The sequence below is a fragment of the Pseudonaja textilis genome, chromosome 5 (genome assembly GCF_049901715.1).
Source record: "Pseudonaja textilis isolate UNSWEBS1 chromosome 5, rPseTex1.2, whole genome shotgun sequence".
Classification (NCBI taxonomy): Eukaryota; Metazoa; Chordata; class Lepidosauria; order Squamata; family Elapidae; genus Pseudonaja; species Pseudonaja textilis.
In genome coordinates, this window is record NC_141994.1 from 25,274,946 (window position 1) to 25,300,282 (window position 25,337).

Genomic DNA, 25,337 nt, shown 5'->3' on the forward strand with positions numbered 1-25,337 from the left:
ATAGATAGAGAAAGGGGGAGTGAGAGGGAGTGTAAAGCTGACAGGGAGTGAGAAAGGAAGAGAGAAGAGAGGAGGGGGAAGAGAAGGAGAGAGAAAGAAAAAGAGAGAAGGGGGAGAGAGGGAGACACAAAAGAAGAGAGAGATACACAGAGAGACTGAGTGAGAGAGAGAAGGGGGAGAGGGGGAGGGAGAGAGGAAAAGAGAGGGGAGAGGGGGAGGGGAGGGAGGGAGAAAATAAACAAAGAGAGAGGAGGGGGAGAGAAAGGGAGGGAGGGAGAAAGAGACACACAGAGAGAGGGAGGGGAGAGAGAGAAGGGAGAGGGGGGAGTGAGAGGAAAAGAGAGAGAGGAGGGGAAGAGAGACGGAGGGAGCGCGCAAGAAAAAAAGACAGAGAGAGAGGGAGTGAGAAAGAGAGAAGGGGAGAGAGGGAGCGAGAGAGGAAGTGAGAGAGAGACATACAGAGAAAGGGAGTGAGAGAGGCAGAGAGTGGGAAAGTGAAAGAGGGACAGAGGGAGTGAGAGAGAGAGGCAGAATGACAGTCTCTCTCTCTCTCTCTCTCTCTCTCACACACACACACACACACACACACACACACACACACACACACACACACACACACACCCCAGCAGCCTCACCGGATTAGGGATCCACACTGCTCCCCCTCCCCCCGCGGTCAATCCCTCCCAGCGTTTCCCTCTCCCCGCTTCCAGAGCCCACCCCGCGTCTAAGGCGGCGCCTATATAACCGAGTCCCGGGCGGGGCGGAAAGGAAGTGTTGGCCTGGGAAGGAGTGGGGGCACCTAAACGCCAACGCTGCCTCTGCTGCTGCTGCTTCTCCATTCAGCCGGGGGAGCGGCGGAGCCTCCGGAGGGCGAAGTTTTTGGAAAGGAGAGGGGCTGTCGCTGGGGCACCCCCTGCCCATCATACTCCCCCACCCCTTTATAGCTCTGAGCCTTGCTCCGACTCAACCCCCATCTGGCGCGGCTGTGAGACTCTCTCTCTCTCTCTCTCTCTCTCTAACGGGTGCTTTCTTCTCTTCCTTCTGCATTGGGAAGAAACCAAGGCTCACCCCTTTCATTTCGGGAAGGCTACAGTTTTGCAAGCCTCCCCTTTCTTTTGGTACCCGTCGGCTCAGCCTCTCCTAGGCGGATTCTTTGTGCTGCTTACTCCCCCTCTCTCCTCTTCCTTCTTCCTTTCCTCTTCCCCCCTCCTCCTCTTCCTCCTCCTCCTCCTCCCCGCCGGCTTTCCTCCCCTTAAGTGCTGAAATACTTGCAAGAAACCCACGGAGTCGACTCCTTTCCCTTGGACGCCCCATCCTTGCAAACCTTAGGATCGCGAGTCCAGCCTTCTGGACCTCTCTCTCTCTCTCTCTCTCTCTTTTCCCTTTTTGGGTGGGGGTGGGGGTTTGCTTAGGGCGGCTCAGATTTCCTTCCACACCTCCCGGCCTCCTCCCCCCCGCCAGCGGAGTTTCGTCAAAGAGTCGGAGCGGGGACCATTTTCTCTCTCCCCGCTCCTCTTCTTTGCTGATCTTCACCACCCCGTACCCTAAAAAAGCCCCCGAGATGGGCTGCACCCTGAGCGCGGAGGACAAGGCGGCGGCCGAACGGAGTAAGATGATCGACCGGAATCTCCGAGAAGACGGAGAAAAAGCGGCCCGGGAAGTCAAACTCCTACTCCTGGGTAAGGAGATACTCCCAGAAGCAGTCTCTTTGGGGGTCTTCTTCCATCCCTCCCTCTCCCCAGCCAGGCCTGGCAAGCGATCCTCTGCATTGTAGTGTGTGTTTACCCATGTAGTATGGCTCTAGCATTATTATTTCTATGTAGTATGGCTGTAGTATTGTTATGTATAGTTCTCACCTTCTTTACTACCCGTTCTTACTGGTATTGTTGTTATGATTATCATTAATAATCAACCATATAATAAGCAGAGACAATTTGTGTGTCGGATCACACTTGTCAAATAAGTCTATTCTATTCTATTCTATTCTATTCTATTCTATTCTATTCTATTCTATTCTATTCTATTCCTTATTCTATATTGTCTTATTCCTTCTTCTCTTCTCTCCTCTCTCCTCTCTTCTCATTCCCTGCTCTATATTCTATATAGAATATATTCTATATCTTCTTCTTCTTCTTCTTCTTCTTCTTCTTCTTCTTCTTCTTCTTCTTCTTCTTCTTCTTCTTCTTCTTCTTCTTCTTCTTCTTCTTCTTCTTCTTCTTCTTCTTCTTCTCTTCCTCCTCCTCCTCCTTCTCCTCCTTCTCCTTTATTTTCCTATTCTTTTCTCTTCTTATTCTTGATTTTCCTATTCTCTTCCCTTCTTATTCTTTCTTTTCCTATTTTCTCATCTCTTCCTATTCCTAGTCTCTATTTTCTTCTCTAGCCTCTTGTAAAATGGAGCAAAACTCACTCAACCAATGTTCTCACTTAGCAACATCAATGTTGGGCTCTTATACCTGTACCTAGAAGACTCACTGTGGGTGAAAACAAATACAGGAATAGGACATTTACATTCAAAATTGAGAGAGAGGGAGAGAGGGAGAGAGAGAGAGAGAGAGGGAGAGAGGGAGAGAGAGAGGATGGACAGTGGAACAGCCTGCCTCCTGGAGTCCTGGAGTTGCTCCATCGCTAGAGGTTTTTAAGAAAAGATTGAATAATAAGATAAAGGATCTGGGACGGCATAAAGTCTCCTGCCTTGGGCAGGGGGTTGGACTACAAGACCCCCAAGGTCCCTTCCTACCCTTGAATTCTATAGAGGGAAAGAGGGGAGCATTCCTTGAACATCTGGAAAACAGCTGATGTGGAATAGCCATTATTAGTAGCTTTGCTCCTCCATCTCTCTCTCCCTTCCCCCGCTCCCAACCATTCATATGTTTTTCATTTCCTCAATTCCTTTCCATCCTTTGGATCCATTAGCCCACCCTTCCTAAGCGTAGGGAATTCTGGGAGTTGTAGTTCTTAGCACTAAATAGAAAGCACACGGTAGGAAACACTACATTAAATCATTGCTTCTAAAGTCAAACGGCATGCAGTAAAGCTCTTAGTAGTTCCCCTGACTGAATATCTATTTTTTTTCCAAGGTTATTTTTTTTTCCCTTTATGCCAAGGCCTCTTTCCCTTCTCAAAGCAGAAAAATCCAGAGAATCTGCGAGTTTCTTAAAATACTTTGCTACGGTTTTGCTCCCACAAGCCAACACAAGTACTTCCTTTAAAAGCTTCCACCATGGTGTGACTCTATTGTTGCATTCTGTTGTGTATAAACAATATGATTACCTCAGTCAAACACTTCCTTTTATTGTCAAGAAACACCTGCGCTGGACAATCAACATGGCTAAACTTTCACATTGTTAATTGCAAAATCTGTTTCCTGAAAGAGGAGTTTGACTGAATTCTATGGGACGTAGAACTTAGTGCATAACTAAGTCAGACCTTGGGTCCATATTTTAGGTGGTTCTAGAGTTATGACCACAAGTGAGCCCAAAATTCCTGTTGCTAGGCGAGACATGTGTTCAGTCAGCTTTGCTCCATTTTCTTGCCCCTGTTGTTAAGTGAATCTCTCCAGTTCTTGAAGTTAATAACCTGGTTGTTAAGTGAACCTGGCATCCCCATTGACTTTGCTCGTTGGAGTAATTATAGAATCAGTTGCCAAGTGTCTGAATTTTGATCATGTGACCAAAACAGGGATGCTGGGACAGTCGTAAGTGTGAAAAGCAGTTATAAGTCACTTTTTTTGGTGTCATTCCAACTTCCAACTGTCATTAAACAAACTGTTCTAAGTCAGGGACTATCTATTGTCCCTTGTTATTTATAAGGTCCCTCAAAACATGCAACCCCCAAAGAATTGTGGGTATCATCCTTGTGTGTGTTGCAAGCTTCCAAGTTTACTTGAAAGTCTGCCTCATTGTGTTTAGTGTCAGGATTCCAGCAATCACCCTAATTAAATCATGATTCTGGAGCCAAACTTCAAAAAACATCAAAGGATTCATTAGAGGTGACATAATGGCACTGCCCTGTATGAAGCCAACTCTGGCATAAGTAATTTACAGTCCCCTGTGACCCCATTTCCTCTCTCCCCCCTGGGTGTGTCATAAATCAGATTCTCCAATTGAGCATGGGCTGGGTGTCATCATTCACATTCTCCAATTAAATATATTTGTGGGCAAAAGCTGTGGTATTTTAGTTACAATCTTTTAAAGATAAAAGTTGGAATGTACTTTCAGATTCCCTTCCTCCCCCTCCCTTTTTTATGGCAACTACTAAAACAGGCATAGGAATGTTTTATGAGTTGACATTCGGCTCCTCTTACTTCTGGAAGGTGGCCTATATAAAGCAAAACAAATCGAGTGCAGATATAGAATTTAGGGTCGTGAAGCACCCCCTTGGCTTGGTTTGATTTTCTGCATGGAATCTTGCTAAAAGGCAATCAGCCTGGAGCTTCCTACTCTTTACCCAAGATGCCTCTGATAATGGGTAGCCCTTCCACTTGATTAAGTATTGAACTTTTGTGTCACCTCAAATTAAGGATTTGCTGCACCTCATAATGGGTTTGGCTTCCTATGACCACAGGGTCTGGGGCTCATGAGGTAGGGGCCTCAGGATCAATCTGACCACAGGTTGGATTTGGTAGAATCCTTGCAAGAACATCATTGTCTAACTCTGCTCTTTGCTCATTGCATAATTTTTGCAACCTCTTGTCTTTAATTGTCCCTTAGGAGAAAGCTTTCATTTAGATCTCCGGGAGAAAGGGAAGGAGGATCTTATAGAAGAGAATATCTGTAGCTCACGGTTGAAGCTCCTTGGTGCTCCCTGAGTTTGGTGGTTTTCTTGCAAATATTTTAATATCAACTAGGTAACAAATCAACTCAGACATGCAAGTTATCAGTAAACAGTCTAATAAAGGAGCCAGCAAGAATGCTTCCATTGACATTGACAGGGCAAGCTGTTAGTATATAAACAAAGAGCAAACACCACTGCCTTCTAGCACTGATGATGTTACCTAGTTTGATAATGAAATGTTTTCAAGAAAGCCACAAACTTAAAGGGCACCAAGCACCAACATTAAATGGTTCTATTACTGTGTTTCCCCCAAAATAAGACCCTGTCTTATATTTTTTTGCCACCAAAAAAGGCACCAGGTCTTATTTTGGGGGGGATGTCATCCACTGACTAACCTCACTTGCGCACATCGCCCCCGGCCTCCTTTTCAGAGGCCTTCAGGAACTTCTTCTGTGGCTGGCAAAGTTTTCCTGAAGGCCTCTACGCTGATAACAAGCTCACCTACAGAGGGCTTCAGGAAAGCCTTGCCAGCTGCAGAAGAAATGGGCTGGCAAGGCAGGTGTTGGGGTGTGCAAGGCCTGGCTACAACTGTCCAAAGGTAAGTAGTAGGGCAACTCCATCCCACCATCCCCACCCTACCTTAATTTTTACCCATCCACTCTGGAGTGGGCAGGATCTTAATTAGGGCTTATTTTGTGCACACATGTTAAAATCAAGCTAGGACTTACTTTCAGCTTAGGTCATGTTTTGGGGAAAACAGGGCAGACAATTGCACACAGTTGTCATATCATTAATTTTCCTTTCCCCAGCCTGAATACTTTCTGTTTGTTCAGAAATGTTTGTTATTACTGATTGGCCTCTTCTCCCTGATCTGTCACTCTCCCCCATCCTTCTTAAAACATGTCATCAAAAAATGGACCCAACCATTTTCAATATGCAGCCTAATCCGCGCCATTCAAAGTTGGTACTATTACTTGTAATAATATGTTCAGGATTCTTGTGTTTATATATATAGAGAAATATATAACATAATTGTTTTTCAGCCAGAGTGACTTGTTTCCAATAAACTGATTTAGCTAGATTTTCATATTTAATCCTTAAATTTGCTAGCTGTGTTCCTTTTGGCCTAGGCTGACAACAGGTCCTGTAGTTCCCAGTTAATTCTGTTTTAGATCTGGGGTAATACCATTTAGATTAATAAGACTATTTTTCAACAGGTGGTAGATCTTCTACATTTATCTTCTTGTAGTAGGAATTTAGATCTTGTTAGAAATGACAATGAAAATATTGTTGTGATAAAGTAGCTCATCACTTGTAATATAGGAACTATTGTTCTGGTTTATGTGAATTTTTCTAGGCTGATGTTTATGTTATACAAGTGTTTCCAAATGGAAATTCAGTTCTTTTTATTGCCCTATAAAGCTAATCTAAATCCATGAGAAACAAAAATGAAAAAAATGCTAACCAGTCAATGAGTTCTTGTATATTAAAGAAGTGTTATTATTATTAAAATGTACAAGTCACAAAAATTTGTTTTGACTTCAGATTAAAACCCAATGCAAAGTTATGTCATAACTTGGATTAAAGTTATAAAGTTAGGCCAAATAAAGTTATGTCATAACATTGTACTAGATTACCCCTGATGTACTTTGGCTGTGTCATGTGTGCGAATTCATTGGAGAAGGCAATGATGCTGGGGAATGGTTAATGGAACAAGAAGGGGAAAGCTAAGAACAGGCTATGTCAAATCTGATACAAAGATGAACATTATAGATTAACAGAGTTAGAAGGGATCTTGTAGGTCATCTAATCCAACGCCCCCACCCTAGCAGGAGACCCTACACCATTTCTGACAAATAGGAGTCCAGTCTCTTCTTGAAAGCCTCCAGTGATGAAGCTCCCACAACTTCTGAAGGAAACTTCTGTTCCATTGGTTGATCGTTCTCATTGTCAGGAAATTTCTCCTTATTTCTAGGTTGAATCTCTCCTTATTCAGTTTCCATCCATTATTCCTTGTCTTGCCTTCAGGTGCTTTGGGAAATAGCTTGACATTTTCCTCTCTGTGGCAGCCCCTCAAATATTGGAAGACTGCTATCCTGTCTCCCCTGGTCCTTCTCTTCACTAGACTAGCCAGGCCCAGTTCCTGCAACCATTCTTCATATGTTTTAGTCTCCAGACCCGTAATCATCTTGGTTGCTCTTCTCTGCACTCTTTCTAGTCTCAACATCTTTTTATAGTGTGGTGACCAAAACTAGATGCAGTATTCTAGGTGTGATCTTACTATGGCTTTATAGAGTGGTATTAGTACCTCACTTGATCTTGATTGAACATTTTTTGTTGAACATCAAGAGTTGATGTTGATGTTTTGAACATTTGTTTTATTTATTTGTATTTGTCAATCGCTTACAAAATAATAGGTATAAGTATAAACATGAGTAAGAATACAGAAAATAGGTAAGATTAAATGGGGACAACAGGACAGGGACGGGAGGCACGATGGTGCACTTATGCATGCCCCTTACAGACCTCCAACAACAACAATTGAAGGAAGTGATGCTTGGCAGGGTAGCATGGAGAGCACTTGCCTCTAAAGTCACCAAGAGTCAGACATGACTAAATGGTTAAAAACAACAACAAAGTTAGATGTATTTAATTCATCAGATGGTGGTTTACTTAGTGAATCAACACCCCGTGTAGCCTTTGCCCTAAAGTGGCTGCAACAGATGACTCATTTCTGCTTTTTTGTTTCAAAGAAGAAAATCCACCCATTTGCAGTGCAGTTTTGATTGGGGTTGAACTAAATAGATAAATGAGGCAGAACCAGTAAAGAGATGCAGTGGTTAGAATGCAGCATTGCAGGCCAGCTCGGCCCACTGCCAGGAGTTCAATCCTGACAGGCTCAAGGTTGACTCAGTCTTCCATCCTTCTGAGGTTTGTAAAATGAGGACCTGGATTGTTGGAGGGCAAGAGGCTAACTCTATAAACCATTTAGAGAGGGCTGTAAAGCACTATGAAGTGGTATATAAGTCTAAGTGCTATTGCTATCCCTCCCTCCCTCCCTCCCTCCTCCCTCCCTCCCTCCTCCCTCCCTCCCTCCCTTATTCCCTTTCTCATTCTCCTTCCTGATAACACAGTGGTTAGAATGAAGTATTACAGGCTGTCTCTACTCGCAGCCTAGAGTTCGATCCTGACCGGCTCTGGATTGACTCAGCCTTCCATCTTTCCAAGGTCAGTAAAATGAGGACCCAGATTGTTGGGGACAACAGGATGACTCTGTAAACTGCTTAGAGAAGGCTGCAAAGCACTGTAAAGTGGTACATAAGTCTGGGTGCTATTGTTATTACATAATGTACCCTGTGAGCCATGCCCCCATATAACATTGAAGACGATGTCTATATTTAAAATAGTATATATCAGGTCTGTTTCAACAATCTGCTTTAAATGGATACCTCCTTTGTTGTGATTATTAAACAGCTGGAAGCAAGCTTAAACTAGTGTGAGTCATCCAATAGTTTATTTGATCTCAGTATGTCATTTGTCTACCTCTTTTATATATAACATTATATTTTATAGTGTGTTTTACTTACATATTTAGGTAACTATATGGAAGAGTGGTATGTGGAGTTTGTTTTCCTATAGGCATCAAATCCTATTAATAATCTGAATTATATAAATAAATAAATAAATATGAAAGTAGGGAGTGGTGCGGTGGCCTAGAAGTGGAGCTTTTGCCTCACAATCAAGAGTTCGATCCAGGGTAGAGGCAGATATTTCTCTCTCTGGACACGCTGAGAGTATATCTGCTGAACAAAACTCTGCACTGGTGACAGGAAGGGCATCCAGCTATTAAAACACTGCTAGCTCCATATAGTTGCCCAGACTTCACCCTGCAAGGGATTATGGGGTCATTAAAAGATGATGTTGATATAAATAAATATGCAAGTATGTATAAGATATATTCAGGAGCATCTGTCCAAAAAGGAATTAATTCTATTTCAATCTTAAATCTGATTAGCAACTTAATCAGAGAATCCTTTATTTGGGTTGTGTGCTTTTCCTAGAGGGTTTTCACAAACAATATGCCATTAGTTTACTTCCTGAATATTTAACCATAAATATAATTGTTACATATTCAAGTAGAAAACTAATGGCATATTGAGGTCAAATAGATGGTTAGATGATTCTAAACACCTTTAAAACTGCAGATTTTACATGCTTTTTCCTAAGTTGCAACATTAACACAATCTGTTGGAGTCTGAATCCGAGGAGGAAGACAAACAGATGACAGGGAGTGGGAGTTGGCTGTGGAGGAAACTGGAGAAGAGCAAAATCTGGCTGGGCGGAGCAGGGAAGAGGTAGAACAAGGGAGAGGGAGTTCAGAGGAAAACTCAGGCCCACCCCCTCTTCATCCTAGGGCATGCAGGGAGGAATGGAGAAGAGAGCAACATGGGTTGCATGGCTTACGGGGGAGGAAAGGGCCCTGATTCCCTTCATTAGCCACAGCTGGGAAGAGATTTTAAAAGAGATGCATGCTGAGTGCAGCAGCTGTTGGGAGCAAACATGAGTTTATCTTGTGTTGTCTTTGGTTATCTGTTGGCATCCTCCCAACTGTGTTGAATTACTACCATTCTTTCACGTCTGGAATTCCTTCTCTTGCCTTGTCGAACTAATGACCTCCTCTTGTCTTGATTAGACTTATAGTTACAGTTTTTGTTGATCACATTTTGGACTTGATTCTCTGCAGCCCAAGACTGTTCCTGGGAGAGTTTTTTTTCCAGCCCAGCAGGTAACCAGGACATTGGGGGCAAAGTTGGAGCTAATAAAGGGACTCCTACTGATTATTTGACTGTGTTGCCTTTGTGCCATGCCCCAGGTCATCAACAAACTTTTGGCATTTATCTTTATGCAATAAAAAGTAGAATAGAATATTCGTTAGAATAGAATATTCTTTATTGGCCAAGTGTGATTGGACACACAAGGAATTTGTCTCTGGTGTATAAACTCTCAGATTTAATTTAATTCAATTTAATTAATTTAATTTAATAAAATTTAATTCTCCATTAAATAGTGCCTTTTTATTTTTGGTCTTAGACCTCTGAAAAGTAGAAATAGACTTCTCTTAGCAGGAACTGTATTCTCCAAATAGCAAAGTCATTAATTCAAATAGCAAGAAAGTGTTGGGGGAAGTCAAAACAAATCCTGATTTTTCTTTTCCAGTTGGCTGAACAGCTTATGCGATGTAAGATAAGTATAGATCTTGATTTAACTAAGGAACAGTAGAGTACGATTGATGTTCAGAAAACCAATCTAGCTTATCTAAGTGAAGAAGAATAAGTGGGTTATAAAAATGTCAGAGATTCTAGGAAGGAATTGGAATACGTGTTAAGGGATTGCTGATTCTCTTTTGAAGGGGGAAAGGTTTATTTGGTGTTGATACAGAATATGGGCCAGAAAATTTGATCCACATTCTAAGATGGTAACTCTCAGAGTTTAGAGATTCTTTAAACCAGTAGAGGGCTGTTAGATAAGGAGCGCAATTTTCAACTGTTTAAAAATACGTGAAGGATTGTGTCTACAATGGGAGAGGTGGTGTGATGGACTACAATGAATAGACAGTTTCCTGGGAAGAAGGGAGCACATTTCAAGGGGGAGGACACAGACAAGTGGTAGCACAGCCTAGAGCTGGCTAAGAAAATGATACAGATTAACAGATACTGCAAAATCCCCATTCCCTCCCCACCCCACTAACCTGTTTTCCAGCTCCGTTCTCCTGTGCAGGGCAACAAAAGACCCAGCCAATCAGCTGGGACTTGGGAGGCAGTGAATACATGGGGGTGAGACCAGTCAGAGGTGGGATTTGCCAGTTCTCCGAACTACTCAAAATTTCTGTTACTGGTTCTCCAGAACTGGTCAGAACATGCTGAAGACCACCTTTGGTGCTTTCCCAAAAGCAATTGAAATTTCTTGGTTTTTTTTCCCTTGAAAAAGTTTCACTTCTTATTCAAGAAACTTCTGAAGAACTTTTCCTGAAGTTCTTCAGAAGGAAACTGAAATTCTTCAGAAAGCTTCTTGGATGAGAAGCGAAACATTTTCAAGGGAAAAAAAATACCCCCAAAATTCAATTGCTTTTTGAAACAACACCTCCATCATTTTCTTTGATACTAGCCAATACACTTTTTCCAACTCCTGCAAAATCAGTCAGACAATCAATCAACCAACCAATCATATAGCTCATAGTCCACAGGTCCAAATTGTACCTGTCCCTTTAAAAAAATGAAATTTTGTTCAAGGTAAGAGCTCCTGTGGCTTTTAAAAAAAAAAAACAGCTCAATTTGACCTCTGGACTTGCCTCAGCTTTTCCAGAGAGGAAATATGATCAGATGAGCTAATGCTACTACATTCCTTTATTTAGAATATTTCCCTTAAATAACTCATTGTGTCTTTGTGGGGTTCTTTTTAGGAGCTGGTGAATCCGGAAAAAGCACAATTGTCAAACAAATGAAGTAAGTATGCTTAAGCATGAGGATATAAACTTAGGGAAGTCAGGAAACAACGTCATTAAACTAAAAGGTGATTTTGATTTTCTTGATCAGAATTATCCACGAAGCTGGATATTCCGAAGAAGAATGTAAACAGTATAAAGCAGTTGTCTACAGTAATACAATCCAGTCCATCATTGCTATCATAAGAGCTATGGGCAGACTGAAAATAGATTTTGGAGATTCAGCCAGAGCTGTAAGTATTAACTTTTTAAATATCCCCTTTAAATACTATCCTTAATTCTGAAATTAAGAATTCAGAAATTCAGGAACTTTGATATTCCTGCTCCTGTATATCCATCCATCCATCCATCCATCCATTTTTATCTTTTCCGATTAATTTCTGGTTGGGCAAAACAAGATCAATTTTCATATCTCTAAATTCTGAAAAGTAAAGGAAAAGAATGGAATAGAATAGAATAGGGAAAAGAATAGAATAGAACAAAACACAGAAAAAAGTAGTATATAGAAAATGAATAAAATAGAATATAGAAAATGAGTAGACTAGAGTAAAATAGAGTAGAATAGAATAGAATATGAATGAAGAATAGAGTAGAAATAGGATAGGATAGGATGGGATGGGATGGGAGGGAATGGAATGGAATGGAATGGAATGGAATAGAATAGAATAGAATAGAATAGAATAGAATAGGCCAAGTGTGATTGGACACACAAGGAATTTGTCTTCGGTGCATAAGTTCTCAGTGTACATTAAATGAATGAATGTAATACAATTCATTTCAAATGGGGTAAATCTTAGTATGGGATGAAAAATAACTTTTCCTAGTCAATTTCTGAGAAAGTTCTGGGAAAAGACCTGCATTTCTTAAGCACAGAGAGAAAACAACAGCTGAAATTCAAATAACAATATTTTTAAAAGATTAAGTATCTCCTGGAACTAGAAAGTAGCTTATGTTAGGTATTTGCTGTTTTAAAGCATGAGTACTTTTCATGTTTCCCATTTTACAATAAATCTTAGATCATTTCAGGTCTGAATCTGATTCTGGATTGGAATAATTTTTTTATTTACCAATATTAAATGGGAAGTAAAAGAAAGATAAGGGCCCTTATTACTCTATGGGATCAGAGAGACCGTCTGCAATTTGAATAATTAACAAGCAAAATAAATTAATTCTTAATTTAGAAGGTTTTATCCTCTAAATAAACAGCCCCTAAGAATGATAAATAAACAGACAAAAAATAAATAATCCAGGAAGTTATATTGAGAAAGTTAGGAAGAAAGAGAGAAACTCCACCCTGTTGTACTGATTAAAGCACAGGAAATCAGGAGTCCAGGCAGTTCAAATGAATACAGTTTATTGTATGCCAATACTCTCTACTGGTACATGAATCTGAACTACTAACGGTCAAAGCAAATTGGCGGGAGATAAGAATTCACGGAATTCAAGGTGGGCTGGACTTCGATCTCTTATGGGCACAAAATGAATGATGGTGTTTTGAGTTCTTCAGGATTGTATTCTTATTTTATGATAGGACGATGCGCGCCTACTCTTTGTCCTTGCTGGAGCAGCTGAAGAAGGTTTTATGACGGCAGAACTTGCTGGGGTGATCAAAAGATTGTGGAAAGATCCTGGAGTCAACCGATGTTTCAACCGATCGAGAGAATATCAGCTTAATGACTCAGCCGCATAGTAAGTATCCAAAAAAAAATTACGCCATCTGATGCAAATATTCTGAGGCAAGAAATAAGAGCTCTGATTTTTGCAAAATGAGAACAGCCAAAGCACTTCAACCAAGGTAAATTTGCACCGAACTATGTAGATAAAAGTCTGTAGAGATTCTCAGTCATCCAGGTCATGATTGTTGTCCCAAAGGTGCTTTTTCAGGAGGCAACTGGACTTTCTTGATTTTTCTTTTGAAGACATTTTGCTTCTCATCCCAGAAGCTTCTTCAACTCTGACGGGATGGTGGGAAGGGAAGGATTGATACTCCTTGCAGACAGCTGGTCATTTGCATCCTTTTAGAGAGTCGTTGAGGCCACCTGGAGGCTTATCTGTGTCCCCAGGGTCACCTGAGTAGGGCTCCTGGTTCCCTCTGGAAATCCATTCTACTCCGATACCATTCCAACGGTGTTCATCCCGAATTGTACTCTAGTCATATCTATATCATCTTGATATGTCTCATCAAATTAGATTTTTGATAAACATTGACCTGGAAGTAAGTCCTGTTGAACACAACCGGAATTACATGATTTCAAGCATTAATATTTCACATTAGAGTAGAGGTTTCTGAACAAATCTTCCATTTTTTCCCATCTTAAATAACATACCTATTGATTATTTCTAGGTAGGTTGGTCACACAATTGCTACTTCAAGGACTTGCCAATCAGGGAGATAGTTTTGGTAGTCATACTTTGGGGAGAAGAATCATTTGTCTATGGAGATTCTCAGTCATCCAGATCATGGTTGACCCAAGGGGGCTTTTTCAAGAGGCAAGAGGTTTTTCTTTGAAGATGTTTCGCTTCTTATCCAAGAAGCTTCTTCAGCTCTGACTAAATGGTGGGGAACAGAAGGATTTATACTCCTGGCAGACAGCTGGTCATTTGTGCCCTTTTAGAGAGCTGTTGAGGCCACTTGGAAGTTTATCTGGGTCCTCAGGGTCACCTGAGTGATGCAAATGGTTGTGGATCCTTCTTGGAACTGCTGAAAGGACTGTGTTGTAGACAGGAGATAAATGATGTTGTATCCCTCCCCCTCTGTTGAGGGAGGGCTGTTCAATTTGGACATAGATGGCCTCTTTGACCCCTTCTTTCAAATCAGCAGTCCTCTCTGTCCAAAATGTGGACTTTGTTGTCTTCAAAACAATGGCCTTTGTTTTTTAAATGCAGATGAACTGCTGAACCTAGTCCTGATGGGTTTGTTCTCCTATGTTGTACCATGCATTTATGAAGTTAACCACTTCATCAAGGCCACTTGGCATTTTCCCTTTGGCTAATAATTGGTATTGCATAGCATAGTGTAAGAATTCAATCTTCATGCTTCACTTTGTAGACATCCTCTGAGTAGTTTTCAGAAGCTGCACCTGTCGTCCAGTAGTGGGATTCAAAAATGTTTACTACCGGTTCTGTAGGTATGGCTTGCTGGGCCTGGTTTGGTGGGTGTGGCAGGGGAAGGTTACTGCAAAATCCCATTCCCTACCCACCCACTAACCTGCTTTCCAGCTCCATTCTTTTGTGCAGGGCAACCAAAGGAGACCCAGCCGATCAGCTGGGACTCAATGGGAGGCAGAGAATAGATGGGGGCAGGGCCAGTCAGAGGTGGTATTGGCTGGTTCTCCAAACTACTCAGAATTTCCACTACTGGTTCTCCAGAACTGGTCAGAACCTGCTGAATACCACCTCTGCTGTCATCCGTACAACAAGGACCACAATTCTTGGAAGCTGCCCGCGACTTTAAAGCAGTGAAAAGAATCTTTTGGCAAAGCTAATCTTTATGATATGTTACAGTTCCATTTAAGACTGAAAGACCTTCGATATTTATTTTCTAGCTATTTGAATGATTTGGACAGAATAGCCCACACCGGTTATATCCCAACACAGCAAGATGTCCTCAGGACTAGAGTGAAAACGACAGGAATAGTGGAAACTCATTTTACTTTCAAAGATCTCCATTTTAAGTAAGTAAACAGCCTTAAAAATATGATATTGGGTGTTCAGTGTGTTATGTAAATATTTTCTTCACATAAAATGTGAGAAGAGACTATATTTCTGTCCAACACAGAGTATTTCATAATATTTTTAAGCTGTCAAGCATTGATTGATTGACTGACTGATTGATTGATTGATTGATTCATTCATTCATTTTAACTTAGAAGATGGACAACAAAATATAAAACTAAAAAACAGAACTGGAAGATCCTGGGAAATAGCAGCTCCAGAAAGGAATACCTTTCACAATTTGTGATCTAACCTGTAAAACCAAAACGAAAAATGGTGATATCTTCTAATGAATGTAGAGATATGTCACATGTAATGTGAAATTAATTTTGCTTTTGAATGCAGAAAATATTTGGAAACTCTTTTCCATTCACTTGACTTTATAGTCTTTCTTTTCAATTATAGGTGTTGTAATTCATTTTAGTCTGGGTAGAATCCCATCTTAAAGTCAGCTGATTGGATTTTTGTTTTTTGGCCCTTGTTTTGCAGGATGTTTGATGTCGGAGGCCAAAGATCAGAAAGGAAGAAATGGATTCACTGCTTTGAGGGGGTTACCGCTATAATTTTTTGTGTGGCACTTAGTGATTATGACTTGGTCCTTGCAGAAGATGAAGAAATGGTAAGTAAACAAGAAAGAAAGAAAGAAAGAAAGAAAGAAAGAAAGAAAGAAAGAAAGAAAGAAAGAAAGAAAGAAAGAAAGAAAGAAGAGGGAGGGAGGGAGGGAGGGAGACAGAAAGAAAAAAGAGAGAAAGAAAGAGAAGAGGAGGGAGGGAGGGAGACAGAAAGAAAAAAGAGAGAGAGAGAGAGAAAGAAAGAAAGAAAAGGAGGAGGAGGGAGGGAAGAAGGAGGAAAAGAAAGAAAGAAAGAAGGAAAAAAGAAAGAGGTGATCCCATTTTGCGACCTTCTGACAAGCAAAGTTTATAAACAGCAATGGATCACGCCCAGTATTTCCTAGCCGAACCACAGAAAACTACAATGATCTAATACATATCGATTTTATAGAAGACAATGTTGAAAAAGCACTACGCAATCTAAAACCATCTCTATCTATTGGACCGGACGGAATATGTGCCTACTTCTTAAAAAAGCTATCCACTGCCATAGCCGAACTTCTAAGCATAATCGTAGAAAAATCTTTCAGGACCAGCTCCTTGCCTAACCTATGGTCACAAGCCACGGTCATCCCTATCTTCAAAAAGGGAGACCCCAGCCTAGTTGAAAATTACACACCAATCTCCTTATGCTGCATCACCTGTAAAGTCATGGAATCAATTATTAACCAATCCATTATCCTCCACTTAGAGACAAACAACCTACTCTCCAATAAACAATTTGGTTTCAGGAAAAAACTGTCCTGTAATCTATAACTCTTACATTGCAAAAACATATGGACTACACAACTTGATCAGGGCAAAACAATAGACGCAATCTACATAGAATTCTGTAAAGCCTTTGATTCAGTGGTACATGACAAACTAGTACTAAAACTAAAATCTTATGGTATCTCTGGACAACTGCATAACTGGATAGAAGCATTCCTGTCAAGCAGACAACAAATGGTCAAAATTGGGAGCGTCCTATCAAATTCTGTACCTGTCAATAGTGGTGTCCCCCAAGGTAGTGTTCTAGGACCAACTCTCTTCATACTCTACATAAATGACCTCTGTGATCATATCAGGAGCAATTGTGTTCTCTTCGCTGATGATGTAAAGCTATTCAACAGACACAGACAATACTGCTACCCTTCAAAAAGACCTCGACTATGTATCAGAATGGTCAAACAAATGGCAACTTCAAATCTCAACAAATAAATGCTCTGTCTTACATATTGGCAAAAAAAATCAGAAAATAAAATACAAGCTGAATAGTCAAGACCTTGTTGATGATCCAAACTCTGTCAAGGATCTTGGAGTACTCATCTCTAATGATCTAAATGCTAGAGCCCACTGTAACTACATAGCCAAAAAGGCATTAAGGGTTGTTAACCTAATCTTACATAGCTTTTTCTCTGGTAACATCACACTACTAACAAGAGCGTACAAAACATTTGCTAGACCAATACTCAAATACAGCTCATCATTCTGGAACCCACATTACATATCTGATATTAGCATAGTTGAGAAAGTCCAGAAATATTTCACAAGAAGAGTTCTCCACTCCTCTACTCATTGTAGAATACCTTATGCCACCAGACTTGAAATTCTAGACCTAGAAAACCTTGAATTACACTGTCTTCAGTCTGATCTAAGTATGGTATATAAAATCATACATTGCAATGACTTACCTGTCAATGAATACTTCAGCTTCAACCATAACAACTCAAGAGCAAACAATAGATACAAACTCAAGGTTAATCACACCAAACTTGATTACAGGAAATATGACTTCAGCAACAGAGTGATCAATGTCTGGAATACTCTACCTGACTCTGTGGTTTCTTCCCCAAACCCCCAAAACTTTAACCTTAGACTGTCTACTATTGCCCTCACCCCCTTCCTAAGAGGTCTGTAGGGGGTGTGCATAAGCGCACCAACGTGCCTACCATCCCTGTCCTATTGTTTCTTTTATTTTTCTTATATGTACCCATTTCATGTATTCATAACTATGTATATACTTATACCTATTATCTTGTAAGCGATTGACAAATCAAATAAATAAAAATAAGTCAATAGGGGAACCAGATTCACTAAACAAACATGTTACTAACTTAACAATTGCACTGATTCACTTAACAACTGTGGGGAGAAAGGTTGTAAATTGGTGCAAAATTCACTTAACAACTGTCTTGCTTAGCAACAGAAATTTTGGGCCCAACTGTGGTTGAATGTCAAGAACTATCTCTAATTTAACCACATTTCACCCATTTAGCAGTGAGTGAATGGTTTTTTTCTATCTAGCTTGCCTACAAAAAATAGCTCTTAGAAATAATCATGATAAATACATTGTAAAATATTACAAAAAATACCTCATTGTTGATTGCTGAACTATTTTAAGATGGTCTTATATTGATCTGAATCATTGATTTGAATAAATTCAAATAATTGTCTGCAATAAGAAATGTCCCAGACTTTGGTCCTTGTTCTTTAGGTACATTGAGTTCTGTTTTGTTGATTTTTTTCATGGGGAGTATTCGTGAATTGATCTGTATATTATTATGCAGAGAAGTGAGGAAAGAAAACTGAAATATTCTCTCTCTTTCCCCCGATTTGCAGAATAGGATGCATGAAAGCATGAAATTGTTTGATAGCATCTGCAACAACAAGTGGTTTACCGACACCTCTATCATCCTGTTCCTAAACAAAAAGGATCTCTTTGAAGAAAAAATTAAAAGGAGTCCTCTCACTATTTGTTATCCAGAATATCCAGGTATATATTTTTCTCATGTTTTATGCAGAGAAAACATGTTGGTCTTAACTGAATAACGGAGTTGGAGGGGATCTTCGAGGTCTTCTAGTCCAACCCCCTGCTCAGGCAGGAAACCCTATATCCATGATGGTGAACCTATGGCACACGTGCCACAGGTGGCATGCAGAGCCATTTGTGCCGGCATGCGAGCTTCAGGCAAACTTACCTCACTGCGCATGTGTGTGCCTCACAGCTGATGTTTGGCTGGTTTGAGGCCTTTTTCGGCTTCCCAAAGGCTTGAGGAAGGCTTCTGCAGGCTTCTACAAACTTTGTAGGCCAAAATCTAGCCCCGTTTTCTCACTTCCAGTATTTTTGGAAAATCAGGAAGTGACAAAACGGGGCTAGATTTCGGCCTACAAAGTTTGTAGAAGCCTGCAGAAGCCTTCCTCAAGCCTTTGGGAGGCTGAAAATGGCCTCAAACTGGCTGAAAATCAGCTGTGAGGAGCAGTGCAGGTAAGGGGCCAGGGGGAAGTGGGTGGGTGAGTGGATTGCACACGAATGCATAGGGGACATGAGAGGGGCATGCATTGCCTTCTGGGTGCTGTCCTGTGAGCGTGAGCATGCAAGCGCGCACACAGTTTTTGGCACAGGAGCCCAAAAAGATTAGCCACCACTGCCCTGGACCAATGATGACGAACCTTTTTGCTGTGGTATGCTGAAAGCGCATGCATGCACAATAGCGCACATGCCAGCACTCACAATGCAATGCGCCCAATCCCACCCCCATGCGCATCTGCGAGCAATACTCTTGCCCTGCCCCCTTATCTGCACTGCACATGAGCATGCCTCCCAGCTGATTTTCAGCCTGTTTGAGGCCATTTTCATCCTCCCAGAGGCTTGAGGGAAGCCTCTGCAGCCTCGGGAAGCGGAAAAACGGGCCTGTTTCAGCACTTCAAGTATTTCTAGAAAGCCCATTTTCCGGCCTCCTGAGGCTGCAGAGGCCTCCCTCGAGCCCCCAGGAGGACAAAAACAGTCTCAAATGGGCTGAAAATCATCTGGGAGGTGTGTGCATGTACAGTGCAGGTAAGTTTGGCTAGGGCTCGCATGCCTGCGCAAATGGTTCTGCGTGCCACCTGTGGCACATGTGCCATAGATTTGCCATCATGGCTCTATACCATTGTGGACAAACAGTTGTCCAACCTCTTCTTAAAAACTTCCATTGTTGGATCATTCACAACTTATGGAGGCAAGTTGTTCCAATTGTTCTGACTGTCAGGAAATTTCTCCCTAGTTCTAGGTTGCTTCCTTCCTTGATTAATTTCTACCCATCAAAGTGAGAAGGAGAGAAAGTTTGCAGTTGAAATTTAGTTATGGGGTTTAAGTAGCACAGTCTTGAAGAGACACTCCATTAGGTGAGAATGTGTGCTGAGGGAAGGAGAATTAATTAAAAAGAGAGAGAGAGAATGGTTATCTTGGAACTTTTGAGTATAGTAAATATTGAGTATATTAAGTCTTTGTTCTCCTAAATAATAACAATCTGATAGGGTGTGAATGGTATTTATGGAACTGTTTACTGTACATACTTCAGATTTTCACCTTATCATATAAAATAATGTGATATTTTGATAACTAAATTAGCATTATTATGGAGCAAAGTGAAAATAGTTTTACAGACATAAGGTCTCTCTGGTGTGAACATTCCATAAACTGTTTAATTTGTTATTGGACGTTTGTACTGTGCTGTAGCAGGCTAACAGTTACTGCAATGAGCAATTGCTTGTATCGAAGTAAATGTAATTTAGAGAATGAAGTAAATAGTCCAATTAAAACTTTGGCAACTCGAAGCCTGGCAATGCAAGTCCTTGTAGAACTCAAGACTGTGCATTAAATTCTATAACTAAATTTCAGCTTCTTCTTCTTCTTCTTCTTCTTCTTCTTCTTCTTCTTTTCTTCTTCTTCTTCTTCTTCTTCTTCTTCTTCTTCTTCTTCTTCTTCTTCTTCTTCTTCTTCTTCTTCTTCTTCTTCTCCTTCTCCTTCTCCTTCTCCTTCTCCTTCTCCTTCTCCTTCTTCCTCCTCCTCCTCCTCCTCCTCCTCCTCCTTTTCTTCTATGTTTAAAATTCAACCTACAAATAATTGATTTTGGACTTTTCTAGCATATTTAAGGGAAGGAATTTCTGATGAATTCTGATCCTTTTACTCTGCTGATGTTACTACATCCCTGAAAGATCTTTTATGGTTCATGAGAATGTTGAAAGGCTACATTTTTTTTTCATCCCTGGCATAAATAATTGTTGGAAAAACTCCTTTCCATTACTTGTATGATATAATGTAAAGATGCTATTGTTGAGGAATTTAATCCAATAATGGCAACCATAGGAAATTGTAGCAGCAGCAAAAAAAATTATTTAGCCAAAGTGAGGTTGCTTCTCTTCTTGGTTAGTTTCCCTCCATTGCTTCCTGTCCTGCCTTCAGGTGCTTTGGGAAATAGGTGTTCTATTCTCTAAATAGTATGTAACATATGAAGAACGGTTGCAGGAACTGGGCATAGCTAGTCCAGTGAAGAGAAGGACCAGGGGAGACATGAGAGCAGTCTACCACTATTTGAGGGGCTGCCACAGAGAGGAGGAAGGGGGTCAAGCTATTTTCCAAAGCACCCGAAGGCCAGAAAAGGAATAATGGATGGAAACTGAACAAGGAGAGATTCAACCTGGAAATAAGGAGACATTTTCTGACAGTGAGAACAATCAACCCATGGTACAGAAGTTGCCTTCGGAAGTTGTGGGAGCTTCATCCCTGGAGGCTTTCAAGAAAAGACTGGACAGAAAAGACTGGACTTCCCTCTGTCAGAAATGGTATAGGGTCTCCTGCTTGGGCGAGGGATTGGACTAGATGACCTACAAGGTCCCTTCCAACTCTGTACATCTATATCTGTAGATTGACCCCAGGGGTGGTATTCAAAAATCCTAGCAACTGGTTCTCTTCCCTCATCCAAAATGGGCCACGTGAAGACACCTGGAAGGGGCGGGAAGGGGTTGGTGGGGCCAGCCAGTTCGTTCAACTACTGGTTCGACGAACCAGGTGTAAATTTAACATCCGGTTCTCCCGAACCAGGCTGAACCAGCTGAATCCCATCCTGGTTGACCCCCTCTTCTTTGTGGCAACCCCTGAGATATTGGAACACCACCATCATATCACCACCCCTTAGTCTAAAGGGTCTAAATCCACCCTTTGTTTTAATATTCTTCTCCTCCCTTTTAGGATCAAATACATATGAAGAAGCAGCTGCGTACATCCAGTGTCAGTTTGAAGACCTGAACAAGAGAAAAGACACGAAAGAAATCTACACCCACTTCACCTGTGCCACCGATACCAAGAATGTTCAATTTGTCTTCGATGCAGTCACTGACGTTATCATAAAGAATAATTTGAAAGACTGTGGTTTATTCTAAACAAATTATTATCCAGCTATCCTTTTTTTCTTTTTACAAAAACCAAATGTGCTTTTTTTTAAAAAAAAAAAGACCGTGAATAATTTTAGGGCTGGGGGTTTATTTATTTATTTTTATTTATATAATGGGATATATAAATGTATGTGGCCTTGAGTTAAAGAATCAGTTCAGAAATTCAGTCCTGCTAGTTTATGTAATAAGCCATGCTTCCTAAGCACCAGACTGATGTAGTCTTTCGTTCTGTAAAGCCATTGTTCTATATGTTCATTGGACCGGTTTGAATAATGCTAAGCAAACCATGGATACTGCTGTCAGATCATCAATACGGTTCTTGTGAACTACACAGTTGAGGTCCTGCACCTTTTAATGTGTAGAAGAGGTCATACTTTTATGATGGCCACTATCCTACTGTTTGAAACCCCACTGGAGATGCCTTGTCAAATACCTTGATTGTGCATTGACTTTTGTCCATCAGTGTTGGGTTTGTGAGGTCCTTGGTGCTCTCTGAGCTTGGTGGTTTTCTTGCAGATGTTTACTTTACTTTATTTTCTTGTCATTGCACCTCGTACAATGAAATCAAACACTGTCTTCAGTGCACATCATGAGCATGAAAATAAACACAAACACACATCCTTCACCCTCCACACATTGAATCTAAAACCCCTGACACTGCAAAAACACTGCGCTATACAGTCAAATTCAAAAGAACTACTGCCCTGGGATAGAAGCTGTTTTTTAGCCTTTGTTTTTATTATTCTGTAACATCTGCCAGATGGTAATAATTGAAAAAAAGGTTTCCCAGGATGAGATGTCTCTTTGAGAATGTTTTGAACTTTCTTAAGGCAGCAGGAGTTATAAAGCTCTTCCAAAGAGGAGAGAGGGCAACCCATGATCCTCTGGGCAATGACCTTAACCTTCTGGAGTGCTTTCCTATCTGCCACTGTGCAATTGGCAAACCACACACAGGTGCAGTAAGTTAAGATACTCTCTACAGTGCAGCAGTAGAAGGTCACCAGCAGTTTTTCATTCAGTTGTTATTTTCTGAGAAGTCTCAGGTAGCATAATCTTTGCTGGGCCCTTTTGACCAGGGCTGCAATGTGAGCACCCCAGGTCAGGTCCTATTTTAGGACAACACCCAGAAACTTAAAACTGGCCATTTGCTCCTCTCGGTCTCTATTTTATGGCCCAACTGGGTGACATCATCAGAGAACCCCGCCAAAGACTGTTAATGTTCCCTAGTTTGGTCATGAAACATCCTCAAGAAAACAGCCAAGTTCATAGAACACCAAGGACCCCACGGTTCAACCCTGAGCTAGGACTATTCACTTCTACTCTTTGGTTTATATAAACATTGAACACAACATTTAAATGATTTGTTGCATCTTGCCAAGCGCCTGTGTTGAAAGCTGTTGTTATGGTACAATAGCAAGGATTTTGCTTGGGAGATTGTTAATGACACTTCAAAAATAATCTGTTTTTTTTTTTTTCATATCATGCATGTTGCCTTCTTTTTCTTAAATTTGATTTATAGATCTGTCATTTGCTTTGTAGACTTTCTCTTGCATAAAGAAATCTTTCCACTTGCTCAGGATTAAATGGTAAATGTCCCAACCCTTTTCCTAGAATTGGTGTTCTTCAAAACTTCATGTTTCAACAATCCTTTTTTCCCCATCTTGCGTTCTTTAATGCCGAACAATTAACAGAAAAAGAAAATTGAGGGATGAGGGCTAAAACAGTACTACACAGTCTCTCGACCACTCCCCTCTCCTCCCCCTCCTTTTCCCCCTCCCCCTTCCTTCCTCCCTCTCCCTCTCTCCCTCTCCCTACCCCACTCTCCCTATCCCCCTCTCACTATCCCTCCCTCTCCCTTTTCCCCTCCATCCCCCTCCCTCTCCTTCTCTTACTCCTTCTCTCCCTCTCTCTCCTTCTCTGCCTCCCTCTGCCTTTCCCTCTCCCTCCCTCCCCCTCTCTCCCTCTCTCTCCCACTCCTTCTCTCCTTCCTTTGCCTCTCTCTCTCCCAGTCCCTCTTTTTGCCTCCCCCTCTCCCTCCCTTTTCTTCTTTCACTCTCTCTCCCTTCTTCTGCCTCTTCCTCTCCCAGTCCCTCTCCCCCCCTCTCTCTCCCTTCCTCTGCCTCTGCCTCTCCCCTTTCCTCGCTTCCTCTTTCTCAAAGAAAGCATAATATAAGCATTCAGGTCCAATGGGACTTGGGTCTATTTCACAATGATAAGAAGTAGGTAGCTCCTCCTTGTCAGATCCTGCTCATAGGTAGGTCTTCTTTGATTTGCTCCTCCTACCTCCTCCAACCTACAGGGCATGAGTCTCTATATTACAAAGGACTTGCTATCTATTACATGGATCAGTGTATCACTGGAGTCCTGGCACACTTAAAAGAGAATGTAACATTCACATCATTGGTTTAGAAAAGGCTCCCAAGAGAATCTCAGACTGTGGACAAATGGTTGATGCCCAAGAAAAGGACTCCACCTGAAGTATTCAAGTGCCGTCTCCATTCTATGGACATGAGTCCCCAGAGGAGTGGTGGAATTCAAAATATTTTACTACCTGTTCTATGGGTGTGCGCTTCACCTGTGCATGTGTGTACGTGCACTCTGGGAGGGTTCTAAAATGGGCAATTTTATGCATAGAAATTTACCATCAGTGCTGGTGAGTAAAACAGATGAGGCATGGCAATCCGCTCTACCACACCTATCAGCTGAGCTACAAACAAAGGAAATATAGGACAGGAAAGGGTACGGGCAGGTGGGCAATGCCAATTACTGACTAGTGCTACCGGATTGCTAAAACTGGTGCAAACCGGCAGCATATCACCACTGCCCCAGAGTCCCTTATGTAAGATGTCTCCCTGACTCTGAACCCTTTGAAGCAAAGTAGAGTATACATCAAAACCAGGAGTGGCATTCTATCGGTTCAGACTGGTTCTGTAGAACCGGTTGTTGTGATTCTGTGCAATTCAGAGAACTGGAAAATCATGCCCTTGGCTGGCTCCTCCCCTCTCTGCCAGCCCCTCCCCTCTCCACCCAGTCAGTCATTATCGCGCATGCGCAATATTTCATGCATGCCCAACATCAGTGATTGCATTCTCCCTCGCCCATTCTTAAGATATTTCTTCTTTTTTCCCCCCTCCTGACAATCAGCTGTTCCAATGATCAGGAGGCTTCCCTGAGGCCCAAAAGGCAAAAAGCCCTCCACGCTCCATATTTTGCCTTCCTGGGACCCAGGGAAGCTTTCTGGGAGCAAAAACGCCAGGTCCCCCTCACTGTCTCACTGCTTCGCCCAGGAAGCTTTTTTGAGGCCCATGAGGCAAAAAAAAAATGGGGGGGGGCTGCAAAAAAGAAGAAGAAGGAGGAGGAGGAGGAGACAAAGAAGAAGAAGAAGAAGAAGAAGAAGAAGAAGAAGAAGAAGAAGAAGAAGAAGAAGAAGAAGAAGAAGAAGAAGAAGAAGAAGAAGAAGAAGAAGAAGAAGAAGAAGAAGAAGAAGAAGAAGAAGAAGAAGAAGAAGAAGAAGAAGAAGAAGAAGAAGAAGAAGAAGAAGA

At 41.5% G+C, this 25,337-nt stretch overlaps 1 protein-coding gene across 1 annotated transcript; it reads left to right on the plus strand.

The window, feature by feature from the left end:
* Window positions 1-792: 792 nt before the first annotated feature.
* Window positions 793-23,396, plus strand: GNAI1 (G protein subunit alpha i1). The gene is made up of 8 exons (XM_026701119.2): window positions 793-1,679; window positions 11,234-11,276; window positions 11,367-11,508; window positions 12,807-12,964; window positions 14,821-14,949; window positions 15,479-15,608; window positions 18,202-18,355; window positions 21,593-23,396. Exons 1-8 carry the CDS (start codon window positions 1,562-1,564, stop codon window positions 21,781-21,783), a joined length of 1,065 nt encoding a protein of 354 aa, XP_026556904.1. The 5' UTR covers window positions 793-1,561; the 3' UTR covers window positions 21,784-23,396.
* The last annotated feature ends 1,941 nt before the right edge of the window (window positions 23,397-25,337 follow it).

Coding starts and splice junctions, on each gene's coding strand:
- GNAI1 (XM_026701119.2), top strand. CDS start 1,562: ATGGGCTGCACCCTGAGCGCGGAGGACAAGGCGGCGGCCGAACGGAGT. Junction 14,950..15,478: donor TTCAAAGATCTCCATTTTAA/GTAAGTAAACAG, acceptor CTTGTTTTGCAG/GATGTTTGATGTCGGAGGCC. Junction 15,609..18,201: donor TTGCAGAAGATGAAGAAATG/GTAAGTAAACAA, acceptor CCCGATTTGCAG/AATAGGATGCATGAAAGCAT.